Here is a 19842-nt window from a genome sequence, read left to right on the forward strand (position 1 = left end):
ACAGCCTCAGTATTTAAGGAATACTCTGCCGCGGACCGAATGTGTACGTTATTTGAACGCTGAGATCGAATTTCCCGCATGTATAGTACCAAAATGTCACGCGGGTTGGCCACGGATATTTCATTTCACTTACGTTGTACTTCAATAAGCAACTACATTTTATTAAGTTATATGTTCTCTTCTGATGTAAACAAAATTTCATTTTGAAACGTTTTTTAAAAGACCGATTTGATAAACAGTGCCACTCCGGTTTTCTTTATCATTCGTGGTTGCCCGTCCATTTTTTTCTTTTTTGTACAGTCGGGTTTATAAAGACGATTTTCTGCATTTGTTTCAACTGGAGCCCCAACAAATGAATCATGTAATTTTTTCAAATCAAGTAATTATAAAAATTATTTTTATCGGTTTTCCGTGTGATGTCTCATTAAATCAAAGACCTATAATGTACAATTATAGCTCTTTGATTAACCATCCGTCGGATTATAAATAAAGGAAGTGGATCCCCGTCGAAATGATTTGGATCCAGTCAGAAACGTTAGGAAACCAGTCAAAAATGTTTAATACACCGCAGTCGGCTGTCTGCAAACATTAAAGGATGTGCCGCGCGAGCACTGATTGCGTCACGCGCTAATTACGGACCGATTATCAAAGTGACAATCAGACCGATTGACACGTTTATTGATTATCTGAAGGTGCGACCAACAATTTCCTACTTGGCAGGTGATCGTGTATTGAGATATCAGACCGAAATTTATACTTTTCTCCATTTTTACGGGACCGATTTTTTTCGTTTTTTCACTTCACGAATCGGTCTGAAAAGTCAAAAATCGGTCCAAAACCGACAAACCGGCAAATTTCCGAAGCCCTGATGGTGAACAAGTATTCCAAGTTTCAAAGCAATAGCTTTGATAGTTTAGGAGAAAAGCTGACCTAAACATAAAACTTAACCAGGCAACGCCGACGCAGACGCCGACAACCGCTCAAGTGATGACAATAACTCATCATTTTTTTTCAAAAAATCAGATGAGCTAAAAAAAGAGCAACAGTTCAATTTGCATAATTACAATAGGTTTGGTTCTACCAATGAAAAACTCACAAAACATAGGGTCTCAGAATGCGACAGCATTAAAGCTGCTCAATTTAGATCCAAGTACAGTTCACTTCCGGTGTGGTCACGTGACCATAGTAAAGTAAGAAATGTTGAGTAAATCGTCTGCAGTACACTGTGATATTGATAAATTTCAAAAAAAAATCTTAATGAAGAAATTTGTGAGATTTGAAGAAACAACATCCATTCAAAGTTTTATTTTGCCTTTTCCAGACTTATTTATAACTTATGATTAGCGGGCTCAAACGATTCTTCTGTTGTTATGTATCAAAAATGCCGAGCACTAGCAAACTGACTGAAAGGGCATTCTGTATACAATAATATATCAAATCAACCTAAATAAATTGCAAAGTTTTGCAAGATATGTCTAACTATTGAAGTTTAATCTTGAAGTATCTAAATGCATAATCTGAAAGTGTAGAGCATTGGTAAATATCCAAACGAACCTTAACAAGTTTTTACTTGGTCTTTTTTCACGAAACAGTGTGAATCATTCTATTATATTAACTGCTTCCTGGAAACTAACTAGTACTCGCACCGAAAGAAGGGACTGTTGGAGTCACGGTCAAAATCCACTGACAGGATTCGACCCCCCGACCTCCGGATTACGAGACATCTGTACAAAAATGAAAAAAGGTAAACTTTATATCTCAATTCTACTCTATATAGTTTTGAACTAATTTGAATATAACTTAAGTCAGTTTTTTCAGAGAATACTTGCAAACTTGAAAAAAATAAAATAAAAAAAGAAAGATGTTAAAACATCATAGCAACCTGTCGAATATGAAATCGATTATCGAAAGTGCAAAGACTATGCCACAAACTGCAATGTACCACAATATATTCAATGTGTGACTTTCAACGTAAGTCAATTCAGTCGACTGAGTTCATACTCAGAATACTGCGTGAACAAACCTATCTCAGTATTTGTTTCTATATATTTGTACAGAAATGTTTTAAAAATATGGGGTACCGTGTGTAAAACTTTTCAATATTCAACACTGCATTCTTCGTGCGTAATCGGTATCCTGACCTATCCTAAATTTTTTACATGACCCTAAATGTTTTATGGTCTTTGCGATTTTTTAAAAACTTTTTAATAAATTTTTTTTTAAAACTGCTCATTCTATTAATCAAAAGTTGTCAGTGATATTAGAAATTATTCGTATTCATTTTTTTTTTGGACATAAAAATAATTTCCGTAAAGTATCATTGAACAAAAAAGTATAAAAAAACCCTGCCTATTTACTACCTATTTTTTAGGCATGTTACCGGACACAAAGAATTATTTAGGCTTTGGGAATGCACAGGTGAAACAAAAACTCTTTGAGGTCCGAGAGGAATTCCTTTTTTCGAAATATAACAACTTTTTCGACAAAACGTGATTATAAAATAGAATATAATGATAACGATACAAAATTTTGGGAACTAATTAGAAGGCTCGTCAAAACAACGCTATGTATAACGACTTCCTGTGTACAAGTTTACAAATTATATTAAGACGTTTTTGCAACCAGAAAGAACACGCAGTCTTAACCCATTCATCAAAGAAGTTCCTCGCGGGCATCATAAAGTTCAGTGTTTTTTTACTAAATTCTAAATATATAAGTTGATATTGACACGATATCATTCGTAATTATATTAGCCTTCCGTCCGTAAGTTTCCGAAGGTTTCTGTACAATCGGAATCGGCTATTTCCGTGGTTTGGCCTTGGGCCGGGCCGGGCCGGGTTTTATTAATAACCTGCATTTATCTGCGTTTGCTGTCTCCCAGAGTGTATTCGCCGCATATATACCGTGTCTGCTGTATTCAAATGATATAAACTAGTACAAATGAATATGTGAAAACTAAGTAAGTAAGTAAATTTTATTATAGTGACATCGTGTTATGTACAATACCAATACATATAAATTTACAATTTACAACACCCGGCCACGTTGGGCCTATAAGTCACTTTAAATTTTAAAGTTTCGAAAATCAATGTACATGATGATAAATACCAGTAGATAATTTAACATGCGAAAAAGTGGAAATTTATCAACAGGAAAAAATTGCATTATGTCATTATGTGATAAATGTTTTAATAGTATTCACAACTACATAGCTACTCAATATGTACATTTATTTAAGTAGTAATCTTATTTCAAATAAATGTCTGTTTCTTAAGTACTTAAAATGATCATGCTAACATATCTGCCATCTTAAATAAAAGATTCGAAATATTTGAAACACAAGAATGTTTACAAGTACATATTCCATATATACAAATTCTGAAAACTAGATTAAACATAGTAACGAGTTGCTAAACATATTCACTAGTTTAATAGTTCATTTTTTGTTTCCTATTAGTTTCTATAAAGATACAATCTCCGTCTATTCATACTTTCAACTAAGAATTTTGAAACATAAACATAATGATTTTGTACTACATAAGTAAGCTTTCCTAAGTCTGACAAGTTATCGAAATTTCTGTTTGATTCTCTAGATTTACACAGCAACTTTATTCTTAAATCATTGTATTTTGGACAATTTAGTAGGAAATGAGTTTCATCTTCAACAACATTTTCAGTGCAAAGAGTGCATAATCTGTCAATGGCATTAAGGCAAGAATATCGTCCTGTTTCAGTTCTGAGAGGTAGAATGCCACTAAATGAGAACGTTCAGTCTTTGTTACAGAAGATAACATGTATTTTTCAGTTCCATAATCTTGTTTAAAATTGACATATGTTCGAAGTTTTGAAACATTTCTAACATTTTCACACCAGTTTCTTTTATGTAATAAAAGTAATGAATCTTCAACATCTTTCAAATTTACATGAAGTTTGTTATCATAATAATTCGACATATTCACCTGTTGTAAAATATACTTAATGTTAGAACACCATGTATTTCCAACAGTGTTATAATCATAAAGAAACACTTTCTTTGTCAGTCTTTCATCACACATATTTACAACACGGTTCCAGAACCTAAGCATATTGACCCAACGTCTGTGTTGAGTTGAAATCCAACCCATTTCTCCAGTAATTGCTAGAATCGGAGCGAATCTATGCACACCCATATAATATCTTATTGCTCTATTTTGTGTAATGTCTATCACATTATAATTCTTGAAACCCCAGATTGATGAACAATAGTCAGTAACAGGTACCACACAAGAATAATACATTTTAGAATATGTCTTGAAACCTACATCTTTATTACTTTGAATTTTCGATATGATTGCACCTAATGCCCGACCTCCTGACTTTGCAAGTATATCAGCAGTATGTGAAAAGCCTAAATGTTCATGTAAGGTAACACCTAAATATTTATACATCGATGTATACGAAATACACATATCGCCTATTCTAAATGAAAAATTACTTTGCCTTTTACCTTTATTTCTAAAGTGTATAACCTTTGATTTTGACTCGTTAATCATAAGTCTCCATTTTCGGCACCATTCATTTAAAAAGTCTAACATGTCTTGCATATCAGCTTCATTTTCAGATAGCAACAAAATATCGTTGGCAAAAAATAAACAACAAATTATATTATCATTGAACTTGACACCTTTGTTTAAACTTTTCAAACCTTCAATAAGATCATTGATAAAGTAAGCAAAGATTGTCGGAGAGCCGCTGTCTCCCTGTCTGACACCCGACAAGGTCGGGAACCAGTCACTTAATATACCATTAAGTCTAACACAAGAAGATGTATCAGTCAAAATAGCCTTAAGGAGGTAGGTTACCTTTATATTTGTAAGTGCGCATGTCCAACCGGAAGCTAACGTGACGATTTACGACGACATTCACGACAAACTAAATGTGTTTGTATATTCATTCTTCTGAAAACAAATCATAGACCTGTCTTCGATCTGACGCTTTATGGTTTAATAATGCAGAAATAATGAATAAATTGCCGCAGAAACGCTTCAAAACAATGTTGCCTTAAAATGACGTCATTGACGTCATGACGTTACGTGTCAGTTACCGCGCAAAATTAATAGCTTTTATCTTGAAAGTACGTAATTCTGTGCATTTTCTTATTCAAACTATTTTCAAATAACCATTATTTGCTGAAATATTTTTTATGAGTCTTTTGCTCTGAATAATAATCAATATTCTGCTTCTTTTATGTAGTTATATTGAAATGTTATGCAGAATGTAAGAAAATGGATGATGGTAACCAGTGTTATTTGGAATATAGTTGGGTGAGAGGTTACTTGTTACGTCCACTTTCAAATTAAAAATCTAGCAGTTTGATTTGTAATACATATTTTTCAGGTTCCGTTGATAATTTGTTACTTATATAGTAAAACTAAGATCTAAAATTGTTCAATTTTCAGTAGAAAATTGTGGTTTCTTGAATTGAATTGATGTTACCATGGAAACGAAGCCCGTGACCTATGTATCTAAATGTAAAATTCAAAAGCGTTGACACTAGTCTATTTAAGAAACACAGCTTCGAGTTTTTATTTTCATTTCAACAATATCCATGAGAATAATAGTAGCATGCTGAACGATTTTTCCATGAAAAATGCCAGACGAGGGGTACTGCTGTAAGTATTCTAAGCTTAGAAATTTGTTTGAATAAATGCAGATAACATGAAAATATAACTTACGTTAGAAATAATATGTTTTAAAGCTACATCAGCTAGAAAGATAATCTTATTCAATATTATTTTTATAAGAAAATACGACAAAAAGCAAAATATAAGCCATTTTAAACATCTCTGTTGCCATGGTTACTTTAAACTTTAAGAAAAATAGGGTACCATGTATAGTGCTTGGTATTTTGCTAACAATATTACCCAAAAATTCCATGTTGGTCATTAACAGAATGGCACTGAAGCCGTCGAAAACCCCTATTTTTATACATAGTTGTTTAAAAATGAGAGAAAATGCGTTACCACGGAAACACGAGCCCCGCGACATATACATTTTAAGCTTATATTAGAAAGCTAACGTGCATACTAGTAAAATTATAGATTATGCTGACTTCTACGGATATCAATGAAACTAAAATACACTGAAAAGTGCTAAATATCCGTATTTTCCTTCTTCTTTCAATATGAAATACCTTTGGAGGGTCATGTTCTTCAAACCTGGATAAAAACTGAACTTGAAGGGATAGAGACAAATGAAACTGAGATTTTAGCAGTTAAAACTTCATATTACACGAAATACAAAAAGATGCTGCGGTTCAACTAATTTGAATTTACCCTTGTAACAAGGTAACCTACCTCCTTAATAGAGTTGTAAAATTTACCATTGATATTATCTGACAACTACTTTGCAGTTTTTAAATGTTATTTGCTTTAAACTTGTACTATGTTTAAATTATTTAGATATAAAATAATATTGGTTTGTATTTGCGTCATTACATGTTTATAGATGAATAAACTAATTTAATTGCCCTTAAAACTTCATACATATTCTTTGATCACTTTAAATACTGGTTTGTAACACCTCGGCATTTCACGTTCAAAGATAATCAATACTGAAATTACTTATTTTGTTTTAATCATTTCTTTTATTGTCTTATACCTTTTAAGTTTAAATTTCAAGTTTATTTCGGCTCCAGTGTCGACGACTTCGCATTCATTTGTACTAGTTTATTCTATCATTCCAATATGGCGGACAGTATGCTGTGAGTACACTTCTGGAGACACAGTAAACACAAATAAATAAAAGTGCATTGCTTGCTGAAATGGTAAAATTAATTAACTTATTAAGATAAGAACATGCATGATACTTACCAAAAGAAACAAAGTGGATTTCGGCAGTATTATGCATAGAAATAAAATTCCGGTTCCCTAGCCTATGCACAGTATTTTGCTTAGAGAACCGGTTCCGGACGAATAAGTTCACAGTCTAGGGAACTGATTCCGGTTCTCTAGCCACTGTCTATCTTAAATTAATTATGCAAGGAAATTATGTCATTTATGGTCCAATTTCCCACAACCTGAGAGGGCACACCCCTCCCATAACCAAGGGCGTAGCGCCCATTACGCAGTTTACGCAACTGCGTAATACTTTTTTGGCTGACTTGACTTTTTGAAATATGAAATATTGAAGAGCATGTTTTTTTTTTAAAAAAATCAAGTTCATATCCAATGTATTTCATTTACTACACGTATAATTTATAAACATGATATGGTGTAAACGGGTTTGAACTTAGTGCAAGAGTACTGGGTACCGAAAGCAACCTAAATCAATAATCTAGGTCAGTTTTGACACCTGCCAAAATGTCACATTTAACTCCGTCTATACCGATGACGTCACTCCTACATAGCACTAACTTATCGTTTACATGTATGTGTAGCGATTCGGTTCTGGTCACTATTTAGAGTACAGCATTATATTAATATAATACACGTACGAGTACGCAAATATCTAACTGAATTTTTTTTCATTCTTTGTAATTTCTGTAAAAATTACAGATTATATAATGTGATAAATATATATCTATATATATATATTACGAAGGCATTTTTGAGCTCTATATAGATCTCTCTATATATTTAATAGAGATGAGCTCCAGAAAACCTCCTCGACCTCTTCCTGGACAAAAGTCCATTTTTCAGTGTTTTAAAACCCCAAATTCTACTCCAGATGACAGTGAAACTTCATCAACTGTTCCTGCTGATAATTCTCTGTCATTTTCTGATGACAACACAAAATCTTCTCCCAAAGAGTCCACATCTTCCCCAAAACAATTTCAGGCAGATCACTGCCAGAATGATGGGTACTCAGCGGGTTGCTCCCTGGGTGCGCGGTTTCTAGACATTGGAACCATTGATGTCACAAGAAGACTCCGAATGTCTGATTCCATGAAAATGTCGACTTTAATATCAAGGTTTGAGCCTTCGCGGAGTTGGGTAAAGCCTAAAAGCACTCACGGCAAAAGCGGGGCAGCTAGGCGTGATCCTGACCTAGTGTTTGATACTGAAAACTACCCGTATTTAAGGTATAGTCCTTCAGTCAATGGTGTTTTTTGTGCACCTTGTTTTGTCTTTAATTCATCTGAAAACACTCTCGTTGCTAAGCCCCTTGTAGACTGGAGCAATGTGTCTAGGATTATAGGGATGCATAAAAAATCACCTGATCACAATAATGCAATGACTAAAGCTGACAAATTCATGAAAATATGTCAAAATCAAGAAAAAAGTGTTGTTGAGTTTGGCTCAAACGCTTACAGAAACAAAGTCGAGAAAAATAAGAAAGCCTTGACATCTATTGTTAAAACAATAGTTTTGCTGGGAAAACAAAACATAGCCTTTCGTGGCAAAACAGAAGAAAAAAGTAACTTCAGAGCTTTGATAAATTATCGCGCTGAAGTAGACAGTGATTTGCACGACCATCTAGCAAATTCTCCCAAACATGCACAGTATTTAAGCCCCTCTATTCAAAACGAATTCATACATATATGCGGCAATCAGATTTCGGACTCTATCGTGCACCGTTGCCAAGATGCGAGGTACTTTTCTATTCTTGCAGATGAATCTGCTGATGTCAGCAATAAAGAACAGTTTGCTTTTTGTCTGCGTTATATTGAACATCAGAGTTCCGGGAAGCATGTGCTCCACAAGGATTTTCTTTCATTTGTTCAGATAACAGAAACAACAGGTGAAACACTACACCAGTTGCTACTAGATGAAATACACAAACACAGCCTGAACCCAAACTTTATCGTTGGACAAGGTTACGACGGTGCTGGGAACATGTCCGCCACTCCGGTTGTCACCGTGGAGTGCAGGCAAGATTTTCTGCAAAATTTCCAAATGCAAAGTATATTCACTGTCGCAACCACCGTCTAAACTTAGCAATATGTCATGCTTGCAGGGTAGCGTTTGTGCAGTCGATGTTTACCGTTGTTGGGGATTTATTTTTTTTATCACAAGTTCTCCAAAACGTCTCGAGTTTATAGCTCTCATAACGATGACGGAGAAGCCTTAAAGAAGTTCTGCCCAACACAGTGGTCTCAGCACTCGGAAAGCATCACTGCTTTCTATACCCACTTCAAGTCAATTCTAGAAACACTTACTGGCCTTCAAGTTGGCATGGACACCAAAACTATGTCCACAGCGTCAAGCCTTCAAAAGGCTGTCCTGTCTTTTGACTTTGTTGTCACTTTGTGTTGCGTCAGCGGTCCCTTAGATACATTGAATCCTTTGACGGATTCAATGCAAGACCCTCAATGTGACTTGTTCAAAGCAGCACAGCATGCTAAAGTTCTTCATGGGTTGCTGGCCGAGAGACGCAATGACATTGGGTATTTTGGAGGACTTTGGGAAAAGGCTGTCGCCTTGGCAACTGAGCATGACATCAATGTCTGTCAGCCTCGAGTTGCTGCAAGGCAACAACACAGGAATAACATAGCCGCAGAAACCCCAAAGGAATATTGGAGGTTGAATATGTTTGTACCATTCATGGATCACCTTTTGTCCCAACTGCACGACAGACTGTGCCTCTCGACTACAAGACTGAACGCTCAGTATCTGTTGCCAACAAAACTTCAGCAACTTTCGCCCGAAATGTGGGCCGATACCAAGCAGGAGTATTCTCCGTTCATAGATTGCCAGGCAATAGATACCAGGCCCTTCCCCAGCCGCATAAGGCGCCGCGCTACCGCGGCGCTTAAAACACGAAATACAGCTTCCCGCAGCGCTTAAATATCCCGCGCGGTGCCTCAATTATTAGCGCGGCGTCTTAAATCAGTAAGCGATTTCATCCCCGTGAGATACCTCATGTGTAGTGTATATGTAATTTCCCTGATGACATGCCTCGACGATTTTTTTGATCAGCAAATTACGTCACGGCGAGTGCACACAGGTAATGAGAATCAATGAAGTGTTAAAACTAATTGATAAATAGTATGGATCCTGTGAAATGTCAAAAAGGGGTGCGTAAGCGGCCAGCTGATTACCAAGCACGTGAAAAGTGCCCTAGATTTCTTTGTGCAAAATTTAAATTAGACCGTTGTTTAGTATAATAACAAGTATATATCAATGCAGTTTGATTCTACTGTAATTTAAACTTGAAAATGCACAAATTTTAATGAATATCGAAAGTAAAAGTACGTTTAGAATGTCCGTTCACGAGTCTTATTACTCCCGATGTCGTATGCGATTTTTCCATATTTCCTTCAAAAAAAAGCTGACAATCGGTGTATTTTTTAAGGATGAGAAACATCAAAATTTGAGGAACTATCTCTGGTTTACCCTAGTAGGTCATGTAACTGAGTAAAAACTACTTTCAGACAACATTCCGAAAGTGTACCGGTATCCGGATAGTATATTTTGGATATGCGTTTTAGTAAACTTTAACCTAACTGTAATAGTACTTTTCTGTTAATGAAATATTGATGAAAGACCTGATCAATACACCATGACTTGTGATAATTATTAGTTTACAATGTGACCTGAAACAGGCCTTTAACTATGTTGTTTACAACATGATCTTGGTTTCAAGATTAAGCTAATATATTAAGGCCCTCCACTATTTCATATTCATATGAATAAGTTGACATTCTTGGTGACATTTTTTAAGAGAAAGGCTTGAATGGTTAAACCTAAACTATAAAGTAAGTAAAAAGGCTTTTGTAAACTTTGTTACTGGTTTTGGGAAGATTTACCGCTTAAATTTATTCTGTGACATTTCCTTTCAGTGTGCAATAGAAGATAAATGGAATACATATTAACTATAGACATCTAGAAATGCAACTACTGCTATGATAACTTTCAGGTCGAAAAGAGCACACTGCCCCTTTCAGACAGCACTCTGTCCCATTTTGGCAGCACCCTGCCCTTTTTGAGCTCTAGAAATAACACTATATGATATATTGATGGTTATATCATTATGTGAAAATGTAGAAGTAATGAAATACATGTTGTTGTGTTTTTTTGCATATGGTATACTTAAAAAAGCACCATTTGGGTTCGATTTTTTTTAAAAAATCAAACACGGGAGGGGGTACCCCTCCCGCACCCACCCCTTATCCTGCCACACAAACTTTACCCCAGCGCCTTAAAAAATTTCTGGGGAAGGGCCTGGATACTGAACTTGACGCCTGGAAGAGAGTTGCAGCAGATTCGCCCATACAAGGCTTGGCAGAGGCAGTTCATGAAACATATCAACTATACCCAAACATACATGTTGTGCTGAAGATCCTCCTGACAATGCCAGTGTCCACGGCCTCTGTTGAAAGTTCATTTAGTAGCCTTCGCCGCCTTAAAACTTATCTAAGAAATACTATGACCGAGGAACGGCTGACTGGACTCGCTCTGATGCATATCCATCGCAATCACCAAATCGATATCGACCAGGTTATACGTGATTTCAATGTGTCTGGGCATCGACGAATCGCACTGGTTTTTGATAATTGAGGCAATAACAAAATCAGAAGCATGCAGAGAAAGCAAAGAAAAATACTTCTGTCTACATAAAACCGTATAAAATTAAATAAAAATACAAAACTAATAAAAATACACACAAAAAAAAATAAAAACAACACTAAAAAAAACAATAAAAAAAACGTCGCGGGGACATCTATGAGATCAAATTATGTACTCATCACCGCCTGATGAGACCTATTGGAGAGGTCGAAACGTATTTTTTCCTACAATAGGACAGATCGTGTTTGTATACAAATCCGCTGTATATTCTTTTTTTAGAATTGATAAGACAAAGATCGGTGGGCAGACGCCGAACGTCCATGTTTTTTTGTTAAAAGTGATGTTTTTCTAACAACTTAAACTTTCTTAAAACACAAACGATATCAATATTTTTTTTTGATCAGTGGAAAGAATATAAAACAAGCAATTTATTGATAACTTTTATATATTAAATTGAAAATTCCGATCCCATACACAAACGATGTAAAAACATTTTGTTTTGCCCACCGCCAGATAAACGTGTTGATGCGTGACGTCAGGGCGATCTCTCCTATTGTACTTTAATCATTTCCTTTTTTGACAACATTACATCTCGCTATATGCGTTTCTTAAAATGCACCAGAACGCGTCTTTTCATGTTCTTTTTTTCAAGAACCTTCGACACTCTCCCCCCGCGGCACTTCGTGCCTTGTACTGCATACATTTTTCAAAATCCTTGCTACGCCCCTGATACCCTCCCCAAATCAAATCAAATCAAATCGAAATTTTATTTATTGTTGGAGATATTTAACAGATTAACATAAGCTATGTATAGCTTTTTACCGACAAATGAAGCAATGATTACAAATATATATATATATAACATAGTAGCTACTTAGCTTAAGATCTTCAGCCCTCTCGGTTTATATACTGGATTTGGACGGGAGGGCTGAAGTGTACTCTGTAGGGAAATCATACCAATAATCGTGCCAGAAATCTGACACGCTCGCATTTGTACATTTTAAAAGAAATCGGCAGCAGCACTTTCTGATCAGTTAATATACAGTAAAATCTACCATTGTGCCAAATTTTACGCATTAAAACCCATAATTGATGGCAGAACTACCTGACAATTTCAAACTGGTCTGAAACGTTTACTCTACGGCGCCATCTTGCTCCTTTGAAATACGAGACTGAACTTTCACCCGAGCGAACCGCTAAGTGAGCACTTACATGTGCCGCTTCGCGTTTGAAGTTGCATCAGCATCCCGGTGGCAAAAAAACTTGGGAAAATGGTTATTTTTTATTGAAATTGACTTGAATTATTACTTTCATTGATAAATCCTTAAGAAAACTTGTATGTATAAATCATTTCTTTTGTTTACAAGGTGCTGTACATGTATATTTTTAGCGGCTCGCGCAGTTACGTCATGCGAGAATCTCGTTGTAGCTATTCAATAATGGCCGCAGAAATGATGCTGATCTAACAGTGACTTGTAAAAATCGGCGATTTTATTGTAAGATTTGCTTGCAGAATTTGATAAATTTTTTATGGTGTTAACTGATGTAGAAGTGATTACTTTATCAAGATACCCATACGTCTTCGTTCAGAGTTTCAGCTGACAACGTTTGCGACAAAAAGTTGGACAACTTTTTATTTTGGTATGGTTTCATAGTAGGCCTGGTCCAAAACTCTAAAGCCGCAACTATGAAAAAAACAAAATATAAAAAAGCGGCATTTAGAGTTTTGGAAGCCAGGACTAAGTAGCTACTCTAAAACAAACATAGTATTAGTGGATAATACAGAAGCATTTAACTCGAAAGTTGTGGGTTATTTGGTGAATATAAATGTAAAGAATTTCAAATAGGAGAAATAACGGTCAAATCACGACGGGTAGTCAACACAGCAGATTTCCAGCCGCAGAGTACCTGTGGATCGCATGAGAAGTTTCCGTCATCAATGAAGTCTTTACGTCAACTGAAGAAACAGCCAACTATGTTATAAAATCACAAGAGTAGAAAGTTGTTCTAACCAAACTCTTGTCCTACATATCTATGAAACCGTTTCTTTCGTAAACATGGCACATTTTCTTATAAGGGAGGTAACTTTACAGTATCTTAGGCCCTGTTAGGCTCAATACCACTAAATCCGGCTGTTCCTCATTTCATATAATAGGCTATATACCAATAAAAGAAATTGTTCTTTGTTTCATATAAAATTCAGCTACTTCAGACCAATTTTGTTACAGTTTCTAGATTTTCACTCCGTCGTAGACCTATTTTCCACAAGATATCCATACATTTGCTTCAAGAAAACGAAAAGAAAAAGGGGTGTTGAAAAGTATGCAGTGAAATGCAAGTCAACTGAAGTCAGGTACATTCAACATTTTCATTAATGATATTTTCCACTTTGTAAAGAAAAGTAACTTGTATAATTATGCAGATGACAACACACTCTCTCATTCGGATCACAACATTAATGAAGTAAAAATCTCTTTAGAACAGGACAGTCTTCTACATCTACATCTTTCACCCAACCGTCGATTTCCGACTATCACTGGGCGGCGCTGTCAGAGAAACAGTTGTTAAAGAACTGATATGTTACAATGTTAAAAGAATAAAAGCTAAAAAAGACAGTATGCTACAGTTAAAATGGGACAGAGGCAACAGAATTACATACTGACCACCGCCAGCCTCTCTCTAAAGATACTGAGACTGGGGCTAGATTTAACATGAGTTGGTAGGGAGTTCCAGAGTCGGATGGTCCTAGGGAAGTAGGAGTTAGAAAAGTACTGAGTGTGAGACATGGGGATTAAGTAATTTAGGTTTCTAGTTGGAATAAGATGAGATTGGTCGACTGCAACTGTCTGGGTCCTTATTTTATAAAACATTACTAATGAATTGTGTAACCTTCTATATTGGAGTGTATTCCATTCTAAGGTTTTCAGCATTTGTGTAACACTACTGGTGTAACTGTAGTCATACATGACGTACCTAGCAGCTGACCTTTGGACATTTTCGACTTTGCTAGTGAGGGTTTTTTGCCAAGGATGCCAGACGCTTGAACAGTACTCAAGTTGAGGGCGGACATAGGTGTTATAGGCAGCAATTTTGACCTTTTTATTATCAGTTTTGACATTTCGTTGTATGAAGCGAAGAGTGGAAGTTGCTTTGGAAGTGATACTGTCAATGTGTTTGGACCAGTTTAGATCTTTGGAAATGGTTATGCCTAAGTATTTAGCTGCCTCACAAGTTTTTAACTCTATGTTGTGAAGTTTGTAGGGGTAGACTACAGGATTTTCTTTCTAAAAATTCTAAGGACTTCACACTTGTCCGGGTTGAACTCCATGGACCATGTCTTCTCCCAGGTTTCTAAGCTAATCAGGTCTTGTTGCAGAGATATACTATCTGTCTTTCTTTAATACAATGGTTTACTGACAACAAAATGCAGGCAAATCCTGATAAGTTTCAGGCAATAGCTTTAGGACCAAATTCAAACACAAGTAACCTTTCCATAGATTTAAAAGATACTTCAATTACTTGTGAAGAGGAAGTCAAACTTTTAGGAGTTACAATAGATTTTAGATTAAATTTTAAAACTCATGTTTCAGATATTTGCAAAAAGGCTTCTAGACAGTTAAATGTGCTAAACCGTATTGGGAAAAATCTTTGTAAATTAGGAAAACTTAATATTTATTACTCTTTCATAATGTCAAATTTCAACTTCTGCCCCTTAACCTGGCATTTTTGTGGTGAAGTAAATGCAAATAAAATAGAGAAAATTCAAGAAAGAGCCATACGGTTTATCTACAATGATTATACATCAAACTATCCATCTCTCCTAATTAAATCCAACCTGCCAACCTTTAAAATTAGAAGATTAAGAACTATTGCCTTAGAAACATTTAAAATTATTAACAAACATGCACCAGTTTATCTTCATGATCTGATTACAGTAAAAAATAATTCATATTCTTTTAGGTACAGCAACACTGCAGAGGTTCCGCAAGTTAGAACCACAAGGTATGGCCTGAACTCTTTCCGCTCGGCAGCGCCCAGACTTTGGAACTCACTCCCTCAGCATTTCCGTGAGGAAACAAACCTGAGCCAGTTCCGGAGTCTGATCAATGCCTGGAGCGGACAGAGTTGCAGATGCTCTTCATGTGCTGTTTTGAGTTAACCTAGTTGTTACATGCTTATTTTCATTCTGCTTTTGCTGATTTTATTTTGTTGTGCTTGCTTTTACCTAAGCATAGTATTTCTAATTGTATTTTATTACAGGATTTTCTTTGCTTCTTTGCCTGTTGCACATTGTACCTGCATTATTTGTGTTATGCTTCATGTTTGCATGCACGTTATATAACGTTGTGTTTTACTGCAATTATCGAGATGCAGGTGCTAATCCGGTTATTTTGTTTTTAATTCTATCTTATAGGTGTTTTAGTAAATTAGACACACTTGTGCTGTCTTTTATCTTCAGTTTTTATCCGATGTTATCTTAGGCATTTTTAGGCTGCGGTCAAGATTAGCACCAGTACCTCAGCTTATTTTTTTATATGTAAATGTGCTATTACATTATGATGTTTTAATGATATGTGTGCAAATGCTTTTACTCATACTAAAATTGTGTATTAATTGTTATATATTTGTTAAATAAGTCGGTCAATAGCTATTCATAGCTAATGTTGATTTATTATGCCATACCGACAATAAATAAAATTTGTATTGTATTGTATTGTAGGTACCCTCATATTGCCGCATTTCAGAAAGCGGTCCGCAGAATAAACACCCTACTTTCGTTTTCAAGTAAACAACTCGAAAACATGCAAGTATTAGCATGAAACGTGTCCTATTTTATGTAAAATTCATTCCACGAGTGAAATAATGCCCATTTGGCGCCCGATTTACGCGCAAATGCGCGCAAAATGGAAAAATTAGGATCTATTTATTAGGGACTTCTTTCGACTACACCACGAACGCACAACCTATAAGAGATATCTTTTTATCAGATTTCATAACATTTTCATCTCTATTTTCAAGAAAGATGTAATACCGAACATGTTAACAAGTTTCATTGTGAAAATTCGAGATTTTAGAGAAATACAGACATTTAAGTGAGGCCACCCCTACCCATTTTCTGGGCTAAATTTAAGCTCTATGGTCGCTTCATTATAAATTTTGGTAAAAGTTTCACCAGTATGCATTATTTTTCACTTTGATTCTGAAATATCATTCATTCCGTCATGAATATGACTCAAATGGACGCATTTTGTGCATTTTCACACATTCTGGAGACAAAATATTGGCCTTTCTATTGCAGAAATTGCTGCCGAAATATGCGCATCTACTCAAAATATGGTCAAAATTAAAAAATTTTCAAATTTAATGATTATTTTGCATTGTAAACATCATTTTATAACATATACAATCAATTTATGACTATGAAGACTAATTGTGATGTGTTTCGAGAAAAGTCTTATTTCAGCTCTTATATCCACTTACTTCATAACGGTGTTTTCGACATTTTCTAGCTTATCACATTTTCAGAGACTTATATTCCCTTAAAGAACTAGATCGCTACTTTAAAAAAAAAAAAAAAAAGAAAAGGGGGTGTTAACTTTATATAAGAAAATTACAGTTTGTTAAATACAACCCTATCTATGTATACGACTGGACTCCCCTCACGGGTATAATAGCCAGGTTGCGCGTCACAACCAGATAAAAGTTTGTTTAAAAGCAGTGAAAGGAAGGCTTCAGAAGTGAAGATAGTGATAAGGAAGATAAAAGTGTGAAAGTGTTAAGTAAGACGACATATATACAAGTTAAAAGGGGTTAAAACACCCGCTTTGTGAGTTCAGGGGCGGTAAGAGAGGACCGAGGGGTCAAGACATCATTTGAACCCCTCAAGGTCAGACTGGAGTATAGTTTAAGAAGGCAGGTGGTTCCACAACACGACAGTATAAGGGAAGAAGGAGTTTTGAAGTAATTTGCTTCAGTATGGACTTGACGGAAGAAGAGTTCGTGCATATGCCGGGACATTCTCACAGGCCTTTCTAAATAAGATGGAACTGGTACCGCAACTAAACCATACATGATCTTGTAAAACATGGTCAGTCGGGCTAGGTCGCGTCTGTCCTGTAAAGTCTGCCAACCCAACTCGTTCTGCATGCTGGTGACATTGTCACAGATAGAATAATTATTTTTAACCCATCTAACTGATCTTTTCTGAACTTTTTCTAATTTATCAATGTTGTGTGGGGGCTCCAGACTGTAGAGGCATACTCTAATTGCGGTCTCACCATGGTCTTATGGGCTGTTTCCTTAATAAGTTGGTTTGTAGTCTGGAGGTTTCTATGTAAAAATCCTAAAGTTTTGCTTGCATTGGATGTTATTTGTTCTATATGTTGATTCCATGAAAGGTCTTCAAATATATTGACTCCAAGATATTTTGCACTGGGTACTGATTCTAATATTTGGCCATGTAAGGTGTAATTGAAACTGATTTTGTGTTTGGTACCTTTAGATATATGAATGACGACACACTTGCTGGGATTGAACTCCATCTCCCAAACATCCTCCCACAACACAAGTTTATCTAGATCCTGTTGGAGAATGGAACAGTCTTGCTTGTTGTTGATCACAAGGTTAACGGCAGTGTCATCAGCAGACAGACGGACCTGGGAAGAAAGAGATTCAGGAAGATCATTTATATAAGGAAGAAAGAGAAGAGTACCAAGTACTGAACCTTGGGAGACCCCTGATGTAACCGGAACTTGATTTTCGTTTCTCCATCCAAGACGACTTGCTGAGTTCTGCCTATGAGAAAAGAGTGGCTCTAATTGATGGTGGCGGTGTTAACACCATGTTCCTGAAGTTTAAAGTGAAGTTTGAGGTGAGAAACTTTATCGAAAGCTTTACTAAAGTCCAGGAGAATCAAGTCGGTTTGTTGTCCTAAGATGAGGTTTCTGGCTAGTTGGTCCACAAGCTGCAGAAGCTGAGTCTCACAAGAGCGGCGTTCTCGAAATCCGTGCTGCAAGTCGTATAAGATGTTATGTTTATTAAAATGAGCAGAAAGGTTGGATGATACAATGTGCTACAAGAGATACATGTTAGAGAAATGGGACGCTAGTTAGCAGGGTCTTCTTTGTTTCCTTTCTTGAAGAGTGGAACAACATTGGCTGATGTCCAAATATCTGGGAGTTTACCGGAGTCTAAGGATTTCTGAAATATGAGCTGCAAAATAGGAGAAATTTCATGTTTTAGAGTTTTGAGGACGAGAAGCTTGATGTTGTCCGGGCCTGCTGCTTTGTCAGGAGAGAGGTTGGAGAGGAGCTTCTGCACCCCGTTGACACTGATAGTAATCTCTGGCATATCTGGAAATTTCCTGAAAGATGAAGAGATAGAAGAAAACATGATGCGGACAGCTGAAAGGCAAGACTGAAAGAGTGTTAGAGGGGACATGGGAGTAAATATAGATTGGAACTGTTGATTCAAGATGTTTGCCTTGTCTTTGTCATCGGACTTGGTCGAGCCAGTAGATTTGTCGAAAAGAGATGCGATACCAGTAGCGTCTTTTTTGGCATTCTTGATGAGGCTGAAAAGTTTCTTAGAATTGAACTTTTTAGTATTGATGTTGTCTAAGTCTTCAGGTTCTTCCTTGTTTCCTAAAATATATTCAAGGTAATTGTTATATGAGATCCTGATTTGACGTTAAATCTCGTGCTTCAAATTGAGGAGGGCTGTTCTGATCTTGCTACTCTTGTCTCTCCTGGATTTAAGATATAATTTATCGCGCCGCCTCATCAAACGCTTGATGGCCTGCGTAATCCACGGTAGTGATCTCTTGCCGCTGATCCTCTTGGATGGAACAAATTTGGATATCCCCTCCTTAATACCTGAAAATATCAACCAAAGTTTATTTACATCTTTAGAGTGTTGATTTTGAAGGCTTTGAATTTGCTACTGGTAACTTTTATATGAACAAAGATGAATCAAAATGATAACTGAAGTTTTCAAGTTATGACTTGTTCTCTCTTGAATGTGAATAAATGGACATAGAATGTTTAAGAACTGGAGTTGTTTAAGTGTGCCGTTTAAAAAAGAACCATACCGTTTTGAAAAACCAAGTCTCCGAAGTTTAATTAGATTTGAAGATATGTAAGCTGGGCTATATTTTAGGTTATACTCTACGTATTTCCTTTACATCTGTATATCAAACAGACAAACTATAATCGAAAAACGAACTAATTAAACTGCAACACTTGAAATAAATGAAGATATTCCTTATAAGGCATCAACTTTTGTAAAACGAACTATGATTTGAATATAGAAAAATGAATGCAATGTTTTCAAATGAAGTACAAGTTGTAGGATA

At 35.9% G+C, this 19842-nt stretch overlaps 2 protein-coding genes across 3 annotated transcripts in view; one reads left to right on the forward strand and one right to left on the reverse strand.

Moving 5' to 3' along the window:
- The window catches only part of LOC123532428 (zinc finger protein 160-like), a 64109-nt gene extending 50551 nt beyond the window's left edge, over window positions 1–13558 (reverse strand). The window contains exon 1 of one of the 2 annotated variants that reach the window (XM_053518406.1): window positions 13502–13558. The gene's annotated coding sequence lies outside the window, so the exon portion shown is untranslated. Of the gene's footprint in view, window positions 1–13397 lie in introns of both variants that reach the window. The other variant, XM_053518405.1, reaches the window with a different exon arrangement.
- On the forward strand, window positions 7626–8912 carry LOC123532237 (uncharacterized). Its single transcript, XM_045313626.1, has one exon. It carries the CDS (start codon window positions 7626–7628, stop codon window positions 8910–8912), a length of 1287 nt encoding a protein of 428 aa, XP_045169561.1.
- Window positions 13559–19842: the final 6284 nt, after the last annotated feature.

The sequence above is a fragment of the Mercenaria mercenaria genome, chromosome 11, assembly GCF_021730395.1.
Source record: "Mercenaria mercenaria strain notata chromosome 11, MADL_Memer_1, whole genome shotgun sequence".
NCBI classification, from domain to species: domain Eukaryota; kingdom Metazoa; phylum Mollusca; class Bivalvia; order Venerida; family Veneridae; genus Mercenaria; species Mercenaria mercenaria.

What these genes read in the sequence shown, in the direction of transcription:
- LOC123532237 (XM_045313626.1), top strand. Translation starts at nt 7,626, where the DNA reads ATGAGCTCCAGAAAACCTCCTCGACCTCTTCCTGGACAAAAGTCCATT.